Source organism: Tamandua tetradactyla, chromosome 11 (assembly GCF_023851605.1).
Source record: "Tamandua tetradactyla isolate mTamTet1 chromosome 11, mTamTet1.pri, whole genome shotgun sequence".
Lineage (NCBI taxonomy): Eukaryota > Metazoa > Chordata > Mammalia > Pilosa > Myrmecophagidae > Tamandua > Tamandua tetradactyla.
The window spans coordinates 3,413,723-3,434,614 of NC_135337.1; the positions used below are offsets into that span (position 1 = coordinate 3,413,723).

At 36.5% G+C, this 20,892-nt stretch overlaps 1 protein-coding gene across 3 annotated transcripts in view; it reads right to left on the minus strand.

Moving 5' to 3' along the window:
* Nucleotides 1–20,892, minus strand: part of MAN1A2 (mannosidase alpha class 1A member 2) — a 236,889-nt gene that overhangs the window by 119,975 nt on the left and 96,022 nt on the right. For all 3 annotated transcript variants that reach the window (XR_013159187.1, XM_077119755.1, XM_077119756.1), the window contains one exon: nt 300–394. Coding sequence is in view for 2 of the 3 variants with exons in the window: in XM_077119755.1 (XP_076975870.1) it covers nt 300–394 (95 nt within the window). In the remaining variant the exon portion in view is untranslated. The remainder of the gene's footprint in view (nt 1–299; nt 395–20,892) is intronic.

Below are 20,892 nucleotides of genomic sequence, written 5' to 3' on the forward strand. Positions count from 1 at the left end.
AAAGAAACAGAAATTTTATAATCATACAGGTGAACAAGGGAAATCTAGATCTAGAGAAACAAGTAGCAGAAACTGGAATGAAGCTAAAAAAGGTGAGCTGCTTCAAAGTAAAGGATACATAAAAAAAAAATCAGAAATATTTTAAAGAATCATGCTTTTCTGTATATTCAGAAAAAAAAACTTTAAGTCTTAATCAGCAGGGTAAGGGGAATATTTCAAATTTTTAGACCTAACAAGGTAAAAACACCAATTAATCTAATTCATTCAGATCAGGAATAATCACAAAAAATTCAGCTTACCTTTTCAGATTAACCATTGCCCAGGGAATTCCTGTAGGTGTATTAAAGGCAGGAAGGAGTTTCTCAGCCAGTTGCACTGCTTTGATCTTGAATACCTGAGATAAAAAAATAAATATTCATAAATTATCACCATCAAGAAGTATTTACAGATCTCTCATAAGATGCACAGCACAAGGTACTGGTGCACAGAAGTAATGAAAAAAGAGTTGGCATCTCTTTGGTACCAAGGAGCATACAGCAATCAGAGAAGGGTTTGTAAACTGGATACTGAGAAAACTACAGTTTAATTGAAAGGGAAGGACATGATTTCATAGTGACATTATCTGTATTTTCAGCTGGAATATAAGAGAAAATACTGAATTTTCAGCCAAGGTATACAAATTCAAATATAAAAGTAAAAGAAAGAGATGTAACCCAAGTTAGATAAATGCCTTCAGATTATTATAACCATGTTTAGATCTCAATATTTTCAATATTTTTAACCAGCATTATAAAAGGAAAGAAAACATCTGAGTTCACATTCCTAATTTACTTTGCATGATAGTTCAGAACTGTATGTAACCCAGAAAAACATATTCTTAAAATTAATCCATTTCTGTGGGTGTGAACCCATTGTAAATAGGACCTTTTGATGAGTCTACTTCAGTTAATGTGCAGTCCACCTCAACGAGAATGGGTCTTAATTCCATTAAAGGAGACTTTTATAAGAGAATGAAATTCAGACCAAGAGAGGAAGCCACCAGAAGCAAGAAGCTGAAAGGGAACCTTGAAGAGAAGGAAGAGATCAGGAGACTGAGATGTGACAAGCTAAGTTCCAAGGGGTGACCAGAAGTCAGTTCCAAAATGTCACAGCCTTTGTCATCTTGATGACGGCTTAACTTGGACATTTCCCCCACCTCAAAACCATGATGAGCAAATAAATTCCCACTGTTTAAGGTGAACCATTTCATGATATTTGCGTAAGCGCCTATGAAACTAAAACAACTTAGGAGTTATAAATACTTTCCCATTGTCCAAATTGCTGCTTTTGGGTAATAAAAACAATAATTTTCTAAATATCAATGGTCTACAAACTCTAAATTACGTACTATTATCAAGATGTACACAGTAAAAATTCTAATACTTTCTTAGCATATGCCATTGATAGATTTTTGCATCCTACTGTAATGGTTAGATTTATGTGTCAACTTGGCCAAGTAATGGTACCCAGTTGTCTGGTCAAGCAAACACTGACCTAACCATTACTGTAAGGATTTTAAATCATTAGTAAGTTGATTGCCTCTATATAACTGATTATATCTACCATCAACTAAGGAGAGTGTCTTCAGCAATGAGAGACATTTAATCCAATGAGGTGAAGGCTTTGAAAGGAGAAGTGATGACTTCAGCAGTCAGAAGAGACAATTTTCATCTCTACTTCAGCCAGCCAGCCTCTCCTGGTGAATTCATCAAAAACCTTCATTGGAACTGCTGGCTTGCAGCCTGCTCTACAGAACTTGGACTCATGCATCCCCACAGTTGCGTGAGACACTTCTATAAAAGCTCATATTTATAGATAACTTTTGTTGGGTATGTTTCCCTAGAGAACTCTGATAACACACCTATTCTGGAGATTACTGACTGAGGTATTCCAAACTGACATTGGATCATAATGTTCAATTAAAGGGACATGTTCTTCTGTATGCCTCCAGTGTATCCTTTTTCAAATTGATTACAAATTTATCAGATATCTAAGCATTCGATGTTTCACTGAAGCAAAATATTTCTGATAAAATATTAATGGATTATTTAAATAAATAATTGAAGGTCAGGGACCAGATCAAGGTTTTGATATAGGATAATGTTAAACAAAGCAAACCAACATTACTGGGAGTAGAAAATATTAAAAGCAGACCAAAAAATACGACATTAAGATGTTCTGCAAAGTTCTTCAAATAGGATAAGAGCCTCAGGAGAATTTTTAATTAGATATATGTCTGCAAAGCACCAGTTCCTTGAATAACTATTTAATATAATATTTTAACATAAAATCCCCAACAAGGAAAAACATAATTTAAAAGTTTTAGTAGTTTTCTCTTATCCTGCTATTTCAAAACAGCAAATAGAAACAGCTCTCTATTAACATTTATGTTAGCAAAGACAACTTACAAATAGCAAACAGGATTGCTTCTGTTTACCATTAAGTACAAAGGGACTAAGTTCTTATGTAGGAATTAATATTAATGCCATTCATTTTAATCACATTTTCATAAGTAAAAAATGATATTAAAAATGGTAAAATGACTTACAAATATTAACTTTTTCTAGACAGCATTCTCATTTCACTTCTAGAAGTAATCAGTGATATACTGCCTAATTTTGAAATAACTACCTCATGTCATTAGTAAGAGTTAACAGACATACAGTTACCAATTCTAGTTGACATTCCAAAAGGAGAACAACTCCAAGGCCATTAAGAAAAGTTTTCTCATATAGTATGTTTATCTTAATTTATTCACAAATACATAAACTCTTTAATGGTAAATATATTCTAAAAATGGTATGCTGGTTTGAAATGATGTATGTACCCTAGAAAAGCCATGTTTTAACCGTAATCCCATTTTGTAAAGGCAGCTGTTTCTTCTAATCCCTAATTCAGTACTATATGTTTGAAACTGTAATTAGATCATCTCCCTGGGGATGTGATTTAATCAAGAGTGGTTATTAAGATGGATTAGGTGACGACATGTCTCCACCCATTTGAGTGGGTCTTGATTATTTTCTGAAGTCCTATAAAAGAGGAAACAGTTTGGAGAATGAGAGGTTCAGAGAGAGTAGAGCAGAACTAGCCACGAGAAGCAGAGTCCACCAGCCAGCGACCTTTGGAGATGAAGAAGGAAAATGCCTCCCGGGGAGCTTCACGAAACAGGAAGCCAGGAGAGGAAGCTAGCAGATGACACCATGTTCACCATGTGCCCGATGAGAGAGGAACCCTGACTGTGTTCACCATGTGCCTTTCCAGTTAAGAGAGAAACTCTGAACTTCCTCGGCCTTCTTGAATCAAGGTATGTTTCCCTGGATGCCTTAGATTGGACATTTCTATAGAATTGCTTTAACTGGGACATTTTCTCAGCCTTAGAACTGTAAACTAGCAACTTATTGAATTTCCGTTTTTAAAGGCCATTCAGTTTCTGACATACTGCATTCCAGCAGCTAGCAAACTAGAACAAATGGAAAATTACCTATTTTCAGAAACATATTTTGGTGGACAACATCAAGAACATCAACATATTTTGGAAGACAATACCAACAGCTAATTTAAAACAAATTAGTGTTTAGTATGCAATGCAGACAGATAATATAAAACCAAAAGTATTAAAGATACACAGTAAGAAACTTTCTTCCAATCCTGTCCCTCAAGCACACAGCTCCTTCTACAATACAATCAGCTATCAGTTTCTTGAATATCTGATATTATAGGTGAACACTAGTTATTCTAGTATAATACCTAATCATGTGTCAGGTAGCACATGCTACAAGTTCTATATGATTTCCAGTCATGACACATCAAAACTTTATTTCCTGGCATTCTCAGAAATTCTGCTGTAGTTTACACAAACACAAAGTCAATCACTCTCTCTCTCAAACACAGAATACCATAAGCTCTATTCTAAACTTGTTTATATCACTTATTGTACCTTGGAGAACTTTCTCAAACAGTCTACAAAGGAATAGCCTGTTCTTTTTAGCAGCTGTAGAATTTTCCCTTGTAGGGATTATGTTACAATTTATTTAATCAGTTCCCTACTCAGGGACAGTCAACTGGCTTGCAAACTATGAAACTATATAAGATAAATTCTAGAAGTGGAATTGTGAATCAGTGAGCACATGTAATTTTAATGATGGCTACTGCCAATTTGCCCTCCATAGGTGTCTGCAAATTTATACTCCCACCAGCAATTAACAAAAGTGACTGTTTCCCTATATATATATATATATATATATATATATATATATATATATAGTATGCTGTATGGTGGGGTCACATTTCATTCTTTTTCCATGTGAGTACCCCATTATTGAAGCACCATTTGTTGAATTTGTGTTTGTTTGCTTGTGTTTTGTTTTGGGGAAGTACATGGACTGGGAGTCAAACCCAGGTCTCCCTCATGGCAGGTGAGAATTCTACCACTGAACTACCCTTGGACCCCCTTCCCATACCTTTATAAAAGAAATGTTATCAAACTTTTAATTCTTCCCAATGCGATAGTTGAAAAAAGGAAATTCTACCATTACTTTTATTTTCATTTCTTTTATTATGAATGTGACAGACAATCAACACTCACTCAAATCACCTTTTCATGCATTGCATAGGATGGAAAACTATATACATAATATTTCCCAGCCTCTACTCCAGATAAGGTTCTAGATATGGTCTAAGTAAGATCAAGTACACACAACCACGCAAGATTCGGAAGGAAGAACTGAACAAAGTGGTCACATGATGGGAGGTTTATTTCTTGCAAGCACTTGCAGTAGCATGCTTCAAAGTTATGTAATAAAAAAAAATCTGATTTCTTAAACCTCTCAGAAATTCTGTTTTTTACTCAGTATGTTCTAATATATCACTTAGATAAAATGGATATTGTTTCCTGCAATTAGAACTCCTCAATGACAAAATGATGAAAGCAAATAAACCCGACACAAGTTAAGAACCTCAACAGTATTTGAATAAAGACTTCCAAAATGCATTGATTTAAAAAATACATATTTTATTTATTTGAAGTCTATTATATAAAATCTACAAGTTATTTTTATCAAAACAAATAATAATAAAACTAGGCTAAACTGGTCCTAGGTTTAGAAGAATTCAAATTGGAAAAACTGGTCCTAGAAGAATTGTGACAGGCTGTGGGGAGCTGGTGGAATAGGAAGCTCCAGCAATCAGCCCCACTACCAAAACAACAATTGAATTGGCAGGAACTATCTGAATCAATCATGTTGGAACTCCAAAGTCTAGGGGAACACTGCAGCATCTAGGGAGGAAAGGGAGGAAGAGGTTGGAAAACTGCAATAAAGACTGAGTACCACATTCCCTACAGCAGTTATCAACTCCATGATTCTCCCAGCCTCATGGCAGGCAATCGTGGGCACTAGAGTTCCAGGTGCTGCCTCAGTGTCCTGGTGCCAGGGTTGGATGTAAAAAAAAAAAAAAGGGGTGGGCCACGGTGGCTCAGCAAGCAAGAATGCTTGCCTGCCACGCCAGAGGACCTGGGTTCGATTCCCAGTGCATGCTTATGTAAAAAAAAAAAAAAAAAAAACTTCCAAACTCCAGACGTGTTTTAACTGAGAAGTTAGGATTTAAGGGATGACTATAATTTCTGAATCATTATATAGATACTCCTTTTTATTTTCTGGTATATTAGACAGAGAGAAACTCCTGAAATCTTTGAACTGTAATCTAGCTGCCTGGATTACTGATAATATTTGTATAGCCTTTATCTTGTGTCCCTGTGATTGTTAAAACCGTGTAACTAACCTTCACTTGTACCCATTTATCCAGTTTTCAACTTCAGAGTCGTGTGATCACTAAAGACAGCCCCTAATGTTTATTAACGAAGGGTCTTGGGTTAGCCCAGAACTAACCTATTCCAAGTCCAAAGTTATCTTGATAATGAAAACCGGATCTAACCAAAATGGGCCCACCTGACAGGCACAGTCCTTAGACTTTAACCTATTAGTGACCTATATCTCAATGTGCCCATGTGTAACCTCTAGTTATATCATCTAGAATCACTATGCTCACTATTCTAAAACTTGCCCATATTTTGATTCTGCAAAACTATCAGAACGACTGCAGTTCAGGGAGACAGATTTTTGGACCTATGGGCCATCTGATCTCCTGCTTCACATCTAGCAATAAACTTTTTTCTCTCTTTGAAACCCCAGAGCCTGAGGAATTGGTCATTTGAGTGCATCAGGCAAAAGAATCCACAGCCTTCATCCACTGACAGTGTGATTTGGTCTTCGATCTCTACCTTTGATCAGTTACTTCAAATCACTGGGGGCTCGCTCTGAGGGTAGCCATTGTTCCAACCCCTCTGGGAAACGTAAAGACAGTAACCTTTCTCAAAACCATGGAATACAGTTCAAAGTTCTACATTAACTGGGCAACTGCTGAATTAAGAAAACACAGGTTCAAAAGCCAAAGCAGCCCCTGGTGTCCTTGCTGGCCTCCCCCACACGCTATCTACAACAGTGTGCAGTCAGCTTGTGCCACCACTGTGGGCTCAGGACCCCATTCCAGAGGGAGCACAGAGGCCCCTGTGTAGGTAAATGCATGTCAGCACCACTCTATCTAATTTGGCTAGTTCTCAGACTCAGAAGTCTGAGAAATTGAGCTGGGGAACATGGTACAGGCTCACGCTCCCAGAGGTTAGCCAGAGGACAAAGGAGCCACTTGCACAAAGTGGGGATAGTGTGAGAAACAAATCGAAATAGGTTGCAATAAAAGGACTACATTCATTAAATGGCTCAAAAGAGAACCCCCAGAAGGAGAAAGAGGTCTATTTCAAAGGAAACAGAGGAGGCGTTCACTTACACTCCTGTTCATTACGAATGGGGACTTTCTCAGGCCTCTAGCAAGCACAAACCCAGAAGAAGAAGGAGGCTCCCTACCTCTGGTTCCAATTTGGCTCACACAAAACCGAGAGGATCCTGTACTTTCCATTTGCCTTGGGCTGATCTGCTTGAGAAAGCTAAACTCTCAAGGGGACCACCAGCCAAAGTAGAGTCAATTTGTAAAGAGAATGAATGGTGCTTTTTGGCATGGTTCCTTTGTTTTCATTAGCTCCTGGCATTCAAGAAAATCACTGTCATATTACTAGCTGGATATAAACTTAAGAGACAGCCCAAGGACTAAATCCCAGAGTCAAAACTTTACAGAAATTTACACTATACAACAAAAGATTACAAGATAAAGAATCAGGAAACAGTGGCCCATCCAAAGGAACAAGTTAAAAATTCAGAAACCATAAAAGAGGAGAACAGGAACTTTGAATTTACGAGATACAGACTTTAAAATATTTCTTGAGATAAAGGAAAACACAGAGAAAGACCTACAGGATCTGAGAAACACAATGCATGAACAATACTGGAATCTCTCCAGAGAAATACCAGAGTTGAAGAACACAATAACTGAAATGAAAAATTATCCATACAACCATAAAAGCAGGTAGGAGGTGGGAGAGAATAGATTACCGGAGATCAAAGACAAGATAAGTGAAATGACTCAGGCTGAGAACAAGAGAGATAAAATAATAAAAGGGAACAATCAGCATCTGGGTGACCTGTGGAACACAATCAAGCACATCAATATATGCATGATGAGAGTCCCAGAAGAAAAAGAAAGAGAGAAAGCAGGAGAAGAGATATTCAAAGAAATAATGGCAAAAAAACTAGCCAAATTTAATGAAAAAAGAATATTCACATTCAAGAAGCTCAACAAACCACTAACAGGATAAATTAAAAGAGAATCATGAAGCTGGCTGGCTGAAGTAGAGATGGAAATTCTCTCTTGTGACTGCTAAATTTAACTTCTCTTTTTAAAGACTTCAACTTCTTAGATAAGACATCTTTCATTGTTGAAGGAAGTCTCCTCAGGTGATTACTGATGTAATCAGCCATAGAGGCAAGCAACTTACTGATGATTTTAGTCCATGAAATGATCTCCAAATAACAATCAGTTCAGTGCTTGCTTGAACAAACAACTTGGCACCATAACCTGGCCAAGTTGATACATGAACTTAACTATCACACACAGATGATATGAATTTACTTGATTTAATTACAAGCCATCCAGCCTCAGAAATGAAGATATTTGTGCAGATAATATAATTTTAATAAAAGTATCATTTGATATTTGATAAATGAAAAATAATACATAACATATAAACAATGTATAAAGCATTAAAATAAGACAATAAACTGTAAACCTATTATCCAACACTATCATTATAATTTTAACAAAATCATTGCAATTACTTCATCCTAGTGATATATGTGCTTCGGTCTAGTCCCATCTCCCTGCCTTTATCTCTTTCTCTTACATTTAAAAAATGTTTTTGCTATGTAAGTATGTATACTTAAATCATGTGTTATTTAGCTTTGCTTTTTTTCAACTTTATGTGCATAATGCACTAATGTTCTTCTATAATATGATTTACCTAACATATTTCTGTGATACAGCCATGTCTTAATGTATCTGCAGCTCATTCACTTCCACTGTTGGGTGATATTTCACTGTAGTAATATGTCACAATTTATTGACATACATTTGATTTGTTTCAAAGAACTTTTATTGCGAAAAAAATCTGCAATGAGTATGTTCTGTAGATCATATATACACAAGTGTCTACAAAAGACTCTTCAAGTAAAAGTGTCAGTCACTTCCATCTTTAGTAATACTACTTGATAACTTAAAACACATCCAATTTAGACTTTCAAGAGTTGTGTTTAAATTTCCCAAATGTTGCCAATATCTCACATTTTATTTTCAAGCATCTTATGTTCAATATTATATTCAAATATCTTATATTTTCACATAGTTTAATATTGGACTACCCAGTGTTTGTGAAGTCATATCTCACTGGATTCTTAATTTTTTGCTCCTGCTCATTAGTTAGGCTTAATATATTTTCATGTTTGTCATCTTTTGTGGACCTCTTCTGTGAATCATATTTGGAAACTGTTTTATCTTATGCTCAGGGTCAATATGTATGCTGGATAGTGATGCTTATAAGTCATACATGTTGCAAAATTTGCTTCCAATATCAGCTTGACCATCTCCTCATGAACAGAATCTCTTCATGTTTATGTGGTAAAATTTATCAATTATTTATCTAATGTGTTTACTTCCTATATCCTAATAAATCCTGTCTAATCCATTGGTAAAATGATTTTCTACTTAAGCTGACATCTGTATAGTTTTACAAGTCACATTTAAATATTTCATCCATCAGGAATTAATATTTGATATATAATGAAGTGTTATTCCATTCTCCTTCACTTTCTCTCCTATAAAAATAACCTATTTTCCCACCATCATTTTTAGAATAGTGTTATCTTTCCCAGAGTTGGCAAAAGTTACTTGCTATGTATCTAAGGTTGTTTAAGTTTTATTTGGGGGATCTGAATTCTTATCCACTGGCCTTTTTTTTCTTTTTTTTTTTTAATACTCTATCCTGATATCACACTCTTTTCCACACACTAACTTCATAATGAAGTCTGAACATCTGATGAGGTCAAGCATCAACGTGTGTCTCTTATTCTGGAGTATGTTGCCTTCTCATGCACATTTGTTTATCGTAAAAAATATTAGAGTTAAGTTCTACATAAAACTCTGAGATAACTGATTTAAATTGTTATTATTTTATGGGCCAATTTGGGCTCTCCAGTACTCAATCTTCAAATCATGAACATAATTTATCCAACAATTTACTTAAGACTCCTTATTGCCCTTTAATAATATCTTATTTTAAGAATTATCCATAAAAATTCTGTATATATATTATAGAAGATTCATTTAGATACTTTAATTTTACTTATGATTGTGAAATCATATTTTTGACAATATTTTTACCTATTTGTTGGCAATGGTAAATTGTAATTATATTTGGTATGTTTAACTTATAGCAAACAGTACCATTAGATTCTGCCATTAAATCTAATAAACGTCCTGTGATAAATAAAAAAGAGAGAGAGAGAGAGGGAACCATGTCCAGACACATAGTAATCAAACTGTCGGATTCCAAGGAATGAGAGAGATCTGAAAACTGCAAGAGAAAGGCACCAAGTTATGTACGAGGGAACCCCAATAAGATTTAGTGCAAATTTCTTAGGAGAAAACACAGAGGCAAGATGGCAGTGATATGAAATATTTAAAGTTCTAAAAGAAAACAATTCCCAAACAGGAATTTTATAAAAGGCAAGAATTTTTTTCAAAAATGAAGGAGAGGAAGATTTGAAAAAGATGGTTGAATAAGGAGATCCAGGAATCAGACTTTTCAACAGAACAAGCAGTACAAAGGAAAGAACTATCTGAAACAACTACTTAGAAATTCTGGAAGCCAGAAGAACACTGTACAGCACCCACAAAAAAAAGGGGGAAACAATAGGCTGATAAATTAGAGCAAAGAACAGTAAATTGCTCTCTCACTGCTGCACCAACCATCACCCATTCCAGACTCTTGTAGCAGGTGGCTGGGAGTCCAGTTCCTAGCTAGCTTGCTGGCAACAGAAAGGGACATAAAAATGTTCTTTCCCAAGACCAGGTGCTTTTTCAGCAACTTCAGATCACTGGGGGCATCGATCAAAGAGCACTCAGTGTTCAACTAAATCTGAACAAAGGCCAGGGTGAAGGAGGTTTAAAGATTCTATGCCTCCTCATAGCTGCATTTGATCAGCAGGCAGAGAAAGCTCAGCTCTGGGGACCTTCATGATCGTGCAGCCTTCATGATTGCCTCCCGAGAGCACTCTGGAGCCAGTCGGCATCCCCTTGGTGGGTAGCTGGCCCTGTTTTGGCTAGGAAATACCGACTTGGGAAAATCCTCTCTGGCATGCCTCCCCCCCCAAAATTTGATCTTCTTATTTCCTTGAAATAAGGAAAGGAGTTTAAGCAACTAGAGAATAGGAGAATCTGATTACTGGATTCAAACACCTGGGAGAGGGAGGTCTGTATCCTGGGAAACAGAAGGGACAACCAAATACCTCTAAACAGAGAAAATCGAAAACAATTAACAGACAAAGGCCCAGGAAAAGACACAGGCCCAGTAACAATGCCATCCTGATGAAAAGGGGTAAAAAGAAGTGTAACCGATAAGGCATCAGTGGATGAGAAAGTTCAAATAGAGTCGAGAGGCTACTCTGCAGGTCACTCTTACACAAGCTTCAGTTACACATTGCTACCTATCATAACTTGCCAAACTCTAATCAAAACATTCCTGCCAATCCTCAAGAACACCCAGGCCATGATATAAAATTCTATAAAGGTTCCATGCACTAAGGTAACTTTCCAGAAACCTGCAACCTCCAGATGGGTCCTGGACCAGATAAATCTTGAAATGCAGAGGGGCCAGTCTCTCCAGAACAACAAATAGTTCCATCCTCCTATCCCATATTATCGAGAGCCCCTTTCAATAGGAAAAAGTTAGAATGGGCACAGCCCAAATATCCCTAAACAGTGGGAGAAAGATCAAAGGTGATGGTGGAGGTATACAGAGAAGGTAGGGTTTAACAAATGAGTATGATTGCCGAATCATTATATTGATAATTTTTTTAGTCTCCAGTATTGTACAGCAGCTAGAAGTAAAAACCTAAAATGGTGGAATTGTAACCCATACCAAAGTCTGAAATCTGCTCTACAACCAATTATCGCAATGTGCTTTGAACACTTTTTGCGTTTAACGTTTTAATTTTTAACGTTTAAAATTAATGTTTAATTTTATTGCGTTTTTGTATATGTTATTTTTCACAAGAAAGAAAAAATATTTCTTCTAGCCTCCAGGGTTGTGGAACAACAAGAAAGAAAAATCTGAAATAGTGGAATGGTAACCCATAATAAACTCTGAAATCTGTCCTCTAACTACTTTAGTGTACTTTGAAAATCATTGCTTTTTCTTTCCTTTCTTTGTATATATTTTATGTTTAGCAATAAAAAACTTAAAAAAAAAAAAAAAGACACGGGGCCAGAACCGGAGAGAAAAAATTGCATTTGCCTTCTTGACAGATCTTCCTGATAGAAGGGCTGAAGCTAAAGAAAATCTCTATTGATAATCAACCGCAGGTTACAAAACCAAGAAACAAACATCTCAGGGAATAAATCCCAGTGTTAACATTTTAAAATATTAAAATGTACAGTGTGCAATAAAAAGAGTACAATACAAAGAATCAGGAAATGATGACCCATCCAGAGAAAGAAGATAAAAATCCAGGAAACATCAAAGAAGAAGAAAACAATGTGGACAAAATAAAGTCTTTGTAAAATTATCTTAAAAATGCTCAAAGAGATAAAGGAAAATACTGAGAAAGAACTAAAGAACATCAGAAAAACAACGAAACAAGGAAGGAGCAATGTGAGAATCTTGGTAGAGAAAATTTTTAAAAAGGAACTAAACTGAACTACTGGAGCTGAAGACCACAATAACCAAAATGAAAAATGCCCATGAGGGTTTCAAGAGCAGACTGGAGATGGCAGAATAAAGGAGCAGTGAATTCAAAGACAACACACTTAAAATGAATCAGGCTAAGAGCAGAAAGAAAAAAGGGTTATAAAAGCAGAAACAGCCTAAGACAGCTATGGAACACCATCATGCATGCCAATATACACATTATGAGAGTCCCAAAAGAGAGGAAATAGAGAAAAGGGCAGGACTATTGAATGAAATAATGACAGAGAAATTCCCAAACAAAGGAAAAAACATGAATATGCATATCCAAGAAGCCCAGAGAACATCAAAACAAGACAAAGAAAAATACACCCCATCTTATGCTGATCATACTAATATAAAAGGCAAACAGAAAGTTCTGAAAGCTGTGAGAGAAAAGCAACATGTTATGTATACAAAGGGATCCCAATTAGACTGAGTTCCAATTATTCATCAGAAACCATGGAAGTATCCTATGGAAGCCCATGACAAACTCTGGGATCTGTCCTGTAACCACTTGTTGAAGAGTGCTTTGAAAACTATTGCTTTTTTATCTATTTGCTTTGTATATATGTTATACTAGACAATAAAACAAGTTAAAAATAAAGAAAGAAACCATGAAAGCAAAAAAGCAAAGGATTGAAATATCTAAAGATCTGAAGAAAAACATCTGCCAGACAAAAATTTTATATCTGGAGAGACTCTGTTTCAAAAACGAGGGAGAGATTAAGACATTCTCAGATAAACAAAATCTGAGGGAATTCATAACCACTAGACCTACCCTATAAGGAAAACTAAAGGAAGGGAGTTCTTCAGACTGAAAAGACAGGACACTAGACAGTGGTTCAAAGTAGCATACAGAAATAAAGACCTGCAGTAAAGATGATCATAAAAGTAATTAAAAAGATCAGTATTATTGTATGTATTGTTTGGTATGTAACAACACTTCTTACTTTCTACAGATGGCTAAAATGCAAAAACATAAAATGTAATGATAAATTTGTCTTTGGACATAAAATGTACAGACATAAGTAGCAGTAAGTACCAAAAGACTGGTGGGGGGACAGAAGGGTGTAGGAAAATTATATGTGTATAGAATTGAAGTTATAAAAAGTATGTTATTTTACTCAATAAGGAATGCCACTTTGATAATCATTAAAAACATAAGAGGAAAACCTGTAAAAGAAATGTAGTATATCTGAGGCTAACATCAAGTAAATGTAATAATCACCAGGAAGTTTTAGCTTGCAAACATTTTAATAAAAACAGCCTTATTCTGAGAAAATACAATGACAAAGCTTCACATTTATATTAATAAATCAAAAGATGAGAGAAACACTAGGTTAAGATGGCACAGAGCCCTCATTCGGTTCTGCATACCAGAGAAGAGAATGCATATAAAATGCTCTTTATTCTAGTTACATACTTCCCAAACACAATCCTAAATACTTTGCTGTGTTATGAATTATACTTAATTTTCTGGCTTATATGAAATATAGGAGTTTATTAACCATCCAGTGTCAGAATAATGTCATACTAAAATTATGTCCCTATGCTGCACTTATTTTTAGAAATATCTCAGAGAATAATTCTTGGTTTCTCAGAATACCTATAGATTAGAGCTTTTGAGGTAAAATAATCAAATAGAAAGTAAAGTGGTCATCATAATTCTATTGTATAAAAAAGAAAGATGTCTTCTTTACTTTTTAGTAAACTGTACTCTAATAAAGCAATTTATGCAATCCATATTAAAGTAAGTAAAAGGATTCTCCATCCCTCCTCTCAAAATACTTACCACACAGCCAAAGGAGAAAGGAGGAAGAAAAGTAAACTAGTATTTATTGAGTCAGGCATTATGTTAGGCACTTTAATATAATTCAATCCTCAAAATCTCTAAATGGGCTTTCACACATTTTCACAGAAGAGGAAAGTGAAGTTTATAGAGGATCAAGAAAGCACACTGAGAAAAACATTCCTGGAAACCAGGCCCATTCTAACTACAAAGTAATGCTTGAGGAATGCAAAGCAGTGGTACAGGGAAGGAATTCCTACTGATGAAAAAACCAAATCCATCAGGTAAATCGTAATACAAATGGTCAGTGAGATAGAGGGGAAAGGGGTATGGAATATAAGAGTTTCTTCTTTTTATTTCTTTTTCAGGACCGATGCAAATGTTCTACAAATGATCATGGTGATGAATACACAACTATGCAATGATATTGTGAACCACTGACTGTATATTATGTACAGACGGTATGAGTGTGAAGATTTCTCAATAAAAATATTTTTAAAAAGAACAGATGAAACCCTGATTAAACTGATATAAACCCAAATATCAACAACAGACATGTCATTCTATCAAAAATATTATTAATCTCAGTCTTTACTGTACTACACATGATGTGTGGCATTCAATTAAAAAATATGAGCTGTAAGCAAGAAAAATAAACAGACACACCATTAAAAAAAAAGCAGACACACAGAGGTTGGAACAATCAGTCAGAGAATATAAAACAATTATGATTTATTAAAAGACCTAGTAGTCAAGGTAGAAAACAGACAGAAATGTGTGGGGAATTTTATGAAATGCTAGAAAGAAAAAGACAAGGTAACAGAAATGAAAAATGGCTCCAACAGGCTTATATGTAGACTAACAGAACTGAGAAAAAAAATAACTGAACTTGAAAACACATCTATAGAAATTACCCAAAGAAAATAAATCCAAGAATTCTGAAAGAGTATCAAATAGGATAACGCATGTTAATTGGAATTCATGAAAGAGAAAAGAAAGAACCATTTTACAACACAATGACCGAGAACCTTTAAAAAATTTAGACATGACATTACAGATTGACGTTCAGAGAATCTGAAGCAAGATAAATAAGGACACCTCAACAAAAAAACAAAAGAACACTTAGATTCTTCATACCAAACAAAATATGAAGAGAACATTTTAAATGTAACTAGAGGAGTCACACTGATTAACACTAGAAATATGAATTAGTTCTCCCAAGAATTACTTCACAGATACGATTCTTGTATAAAGAAGGTTTAAGTCCAGGATACAGGGGGAAACTGCTATTGCATGCTGTGCTGGTTTGAAAGGAAGTATGCCCCCTAAGAAAAGTCATGTTTTAATATAAATCCCATTTCATAAAGGTAGAATAATCTCTATTCAATACTGTATGTTTGAAACTGTAATGAGATCATCTCCCTGGATGATGCGATTTAGTCAAGAATGGTTGTTAAACTGGATTAGGGGATGACATATCTCCACCCATTTGAGTGGGTCTTGATTGGTTTATTGGAGTCCTATAAAAGAGGAAATATTTTGGAGAATAAGAGATTCAGAGAGAGCAACACTACGAAGCAGAGAGTCCATCAGCCAGTGACCATCGGAGATGAAGAAGGAAAACACTTCCCGGGGAGCTTCATGAAACCGGAAGCCAGGAGAGGAAGCTAGCAGATGATGCAGTATTCGCCATGTGCCTTCCAGATGAGAGAGAAGCCCTGTGTTCGCCATGCGCCTTCTCACTTGAGAGAGAAACCCTGAACTTCATCGGCCTTCTTGAACCAAGGTATCTTTCCCTGGATGGATGCCTTAGATTGGACATTTCTATAGACTTGTTTTAATTGGTTCATTTTCTCGGCCTTAGAACTGTAAACTAGCAACTCATTAAATTCTGCCTTTTAAAAGCCATTCCGTTTCTGGTATATTGCATTCCAGCAGCTAGCAAACTAGAACACATGCTATGAGCTATGTTCAAAAGGAAACTATCAGCATTACCACAGCAACAGCAGAGGTAAATAATGAGGGGAGGGACAAGAGTTAAGAGGAGGGTTAGATTTCCTATTTGGCGAGGGTGTGTTTATTGCTTTTCTTTCTCTTTGGAACAATGAAATTATTTAAAATTGAGAATGTTGATGGACTGTGGACTTTGGGCCCTCTACACGATGCTCAATGAATGCAAGTGGCAGAAGGATGCACTGATAGAGAAACAGACAGGCAAATGATGGTGTATACTTAATGAACGAAGGATGTGCTGCGACAAAAAGGAAGAAAGTCATGAGACAGGCAAAGATATGAATGAACATGTGGGACATTTGGTGAGACGAAATAAGCTAGAAACAAAAGAACAACAATGGTATGGTCACCTTTAGAAAATGCTTATAAGAAAGCAGGGGAGGTAGGCCACGGTGGCTCAGCAGGCAGAGTTCTCACCAGCCATGCCAAGGACCCAGGTTCGATTCCCTGTGCCTGCCCATGCAAAAAGGAAAAAAAAAAAAAAAAAAAAGAAAGCAGGAGCCTTGTTCTAGTTTGCTAGCTGCTGGAATGCAATATACCAGAAACGGAATGGCTTTTAAAAAGGGGAATTTAATAAGTTCCTAGTTTACACTTCTAAGGCCAAGAAAATGTCCCAATTAAAATAAGTCAATAGAAATGTCCAATCAAAGGCATCCAGGGAAAGATACCTTAGTTCAAGAATGCCAAGGGTTTCTCTCTCAAGTGGAAGGGCACAGTCAGAGTTTCTCTCTCATCTGGAAAGGCACGTGGTGAACACGGTCAGGGTTCCTCTCTCATCTGGAAGGGCACATGGAGAACACAGTGTCATCTGCTAGCTTCCTCTCCTGGCTTCCGGTTTCATGAAGCTCCCCGGGAGGCATTTTCCTTCTTCATCTCCAAAGGTCGCTGGCTGGTGGACTCTGCTTCTCGAGGCTATGTCATTCTGTTCTGTTCTCTCTGAATCTCTTTCATTCTCCAAAACGTTTCGCTTTTATAGGACTCCAGAAACTTATCAAGACCCACCTAAATGGGTGGAGACACATTTCCCCTAATCCAGTTTAACAACCACTATTTTTTTTACATGGGCAGGCACCGGGAATCAAACCTGGGTCCTCGGGCATGGCCGGCAAGCATTCTTGCCTGCTAAGCCACCATGGCCCACCCTTAACAACCAATCTTGATTGGGAGGCATCTCCAGGGAGATGATCTAATTACAGATTCAAACATACAGTATTGAATAGGGACTATTCTGCCATTTTATGAAAGGGGATTTTGATTAAAACTTTTAAAAACTTTTCTAGGGTCCATACATCGTTTCAAACCAGCACAGGCCTAGACTGTAAGCTTTTAGAGCAGACATTTTTTTTTAAGTCCACAATAGTGATTATTATTTCTGGATTTGAGAAGCTGATTTATATATATAACCTGATATTTAGAGATAAGAAAAAAGCTGAACAGGTTGGGGTTAAAGTAATTCGGAACATAGGGGTAAGGAAGACAGTGTCTATATTTTACAACCACATATACTCTTTGAGACCAATGGAAGAAACGTTTATTTGGTCTGGAACTGAAATTTTCTGTAGGGTATAATTTAACTCAACTTATCTGTATAGCTCATTTGAACAACTGAAACATAGGGAGCCCAGAATAAGAAAGAGGTCCTTTAATCCTGTATAGATTATTGTAATACCTGGATACATCCCAGATTATATTAAGCAGATAATCAAAAAGTACTGGCAAAGTCCCATGAGGAATGGGAGAAAGAATATGGAACTATTAAACCACCAGGGAATCCCCTGATAGTGTGTCAAACTTTAGGGGCACCCAAATCAATAGTCCATGCCCTCAATCACTCTTGTAAAGTTTATGTAGGTAGTGGAGAAGCTGAGACTACCTAATAGTTATTTCTGGAGGACCTCTTTTGCTGCTCAGATGTGGCCTCACTCTGTTTAAACCCGTATCTGCAAGTGAAATCATTACCCTTCCCCCTATGTGGGACATGACAGCCAAGGGTGAAAGTGTCCCTGGCAATGTGGGAGATGACTCCCAGGGATGAATCCAAAGCTGGCACCATGAGATCAACAATTCCATCCTGACCAAAAAGGGGAAAAGAAGTGTAACTAAAAAGTATCAGTGGTAGAGAGAGTTCAAAAAGAGTCGAGAGGACACTCTGGAGGTTGCTTTTACACAAGCTTCAGTTAGACCTTGCTACCTATCATAACCTGCCAACCCCAACCAGGACCATTCCAGCCAATCCTAAAGAACACCTAGGGCAATATATAAGATTCCACAAGAGTTCCATGCACTAGAGTAACTTTCTAGAAACCTATAATTTCCAGATGGGTCCCTGGTCCAGATAAGTCCTGAAACCTAGAGGACTCAGCCTCTCCAGAACATCAGACAGTTTCATCTCCTAACCCCATACTAGTGACAGACCCTTTCAATACAAAAAATTTAGAATTGCCATAGCCCAAACACCCCTAAAAAGAGGGATGGAAAAATCAAAGGTGATGGTGGAGTTATACAGAGAAGACAGGATTTAATAAATGAATATGACTGCTGAATCATTAAATTGATATCTCTTTTAGTCTCCAGTATTTTAGAGAAGCTAGAAGTAAAAACCTGAAATTGTGGAATTGTAACCCATGTCAAAGTCTGAAATATATTCTACAACTAATTGTGGTGCTGTGCTTTGAAATTTATAAGTTTTTTGTATATATGTTATTTTTCACAAAAAAAAGAAGCAAAAGAAGTTGATGATGATAAAAAAATATTTAAGCCCTCTAGCCTCCTATATTCTGGAGCAGCTAGAAGGAAAAATATGAGAGGATTGTACGGTGGCCCATGACAAACTCTGGGATCTGTCCTGTAACTACCTGTTGAAGAGTGCACTGAAAACTATTGCTTTTTTATTTCGTTGCTTTGTATATGTTTAAACTATACCAAAAAAGTTAAAATCAAAAATAAATAAATAAATAAATACAAATGTAACTAGAGGAAAAACTGGTTTCACATAGAGAGGAACAAAAATGAGAGCAGACTTCTTCATAAAAACAAGTCAAGGTATATTTAAAGTGATGAAAGAAAAAATTATCAATCTAGATTTTTAAAGGCAGAGAAAATATATTTTTTTAAATGAAGAAGAAAAAGACCTTCAAATGAAAAAAATGAGAAAATTCATTATCAGCAGACCTACATTATAAAGCATGTTAAAGAAAGCAGTTTTTAAAAGGAAGATATAGCTCAGTAAAACAAACTTAAAACTTCAGGGGAGACAGAGACTTTGGAAAATCTAATCAAAGAAATTAAAACAAATCTCCTAAATCAATTCAAGGAGGTGAAGGAAAACATGAATATGAAGCTAAATATATTCAGATAGCAATGTGTGAGCATAAAGAAGAATACCAAAGTTTAAAAAGAAACATAATAGGAACTATAGGGACAAAAGGCAAAATAATAAGAATTAAAAATATTGTAGAATCATACAGTAGTAGATTTAAACAGGCAGAAGAAAGAATCACAGAACTAGGAGAAAGGGCAATCTAAATCATACAGTTAGAAAAACTAATAGAGAAAAAAATAGAAAAAACTGAGCACTGACTCAGAAATTTGAGTGACAACAATGATCATTGACTGTGGTTTGTGATTAGCAAATTCAGAAGGCTAAGACCCAGTTCTGTGGGGAGCTACAGTATCAATCATCCAAGGAGAAAAAGTACCCCCAGCCTCTGTTTCAGCCCCATGCCAGAAAGGGGTGGAAAAATTTAGAGGGACAGTGATTTCTTAAGGCTGCTGGTAACTGTTTGATAAAGGGGGCTCTTCCCCAAGAATGGGGGAGAGGAGCACACATGGCTGAGCAAGGCTCACAGCTTTCATGGGTAATTCATACAGCTGGGTTCCAGCTCTCTGATATGGTTTCAACCAGCCACAGGCAAAAACAGCTGGACAAGTCTGTCTCAACCACATGACTGAAGAGGAGGAGCTGGCTGATACTGAAAGGACCACTTTCACCTGAGGGCAGTGAGGAACAGGACATCTGGCATTCTCCCAAGTCCCCCACCCACCCACCCAGACACTTTGGAATTGATCTACTCCTCCACTCATGATTCCCTGGCCTTGTTTTGACTAGTGAATAATGAATTGGGAAAGTCCTCTCAAGTGACCTTTCTCCCAAAATTTGCCCTCCAGCTATGGGTGGGGTGGCCATATGATCCTGCAACCCCATTGCTAGGTATATACCTGGAGGAACTGAGAGAGGGGACAGGAATGGACATTTGCACACTGGTGTTTATGGCGGCAGTGTTAGCAATTCACAATGGACACAGTGGCCTAATGACTGAGGGAATGAAGGTGGGACTGTGATGTATGTATAAAACCAAGCAGCTGAACTTTAAGGAAAGTATGTTGAAGGAAATGTCAAAAACAAAAAAGACAAATATTATCATGCCTCACTCACAAGGACTAACTATAATGTACAAACTCGAAGAATTGAAGTCTAGAGCATGGGTTATCAAATTAGGACCTATTGCAACCATTTCTAGACTGCAAATTCTTAAGGTAGTGACATATATTCAGGAGTTGTAACTATTATTTCTAAATTATGAGATACTGAGCTATTTGAGTATCA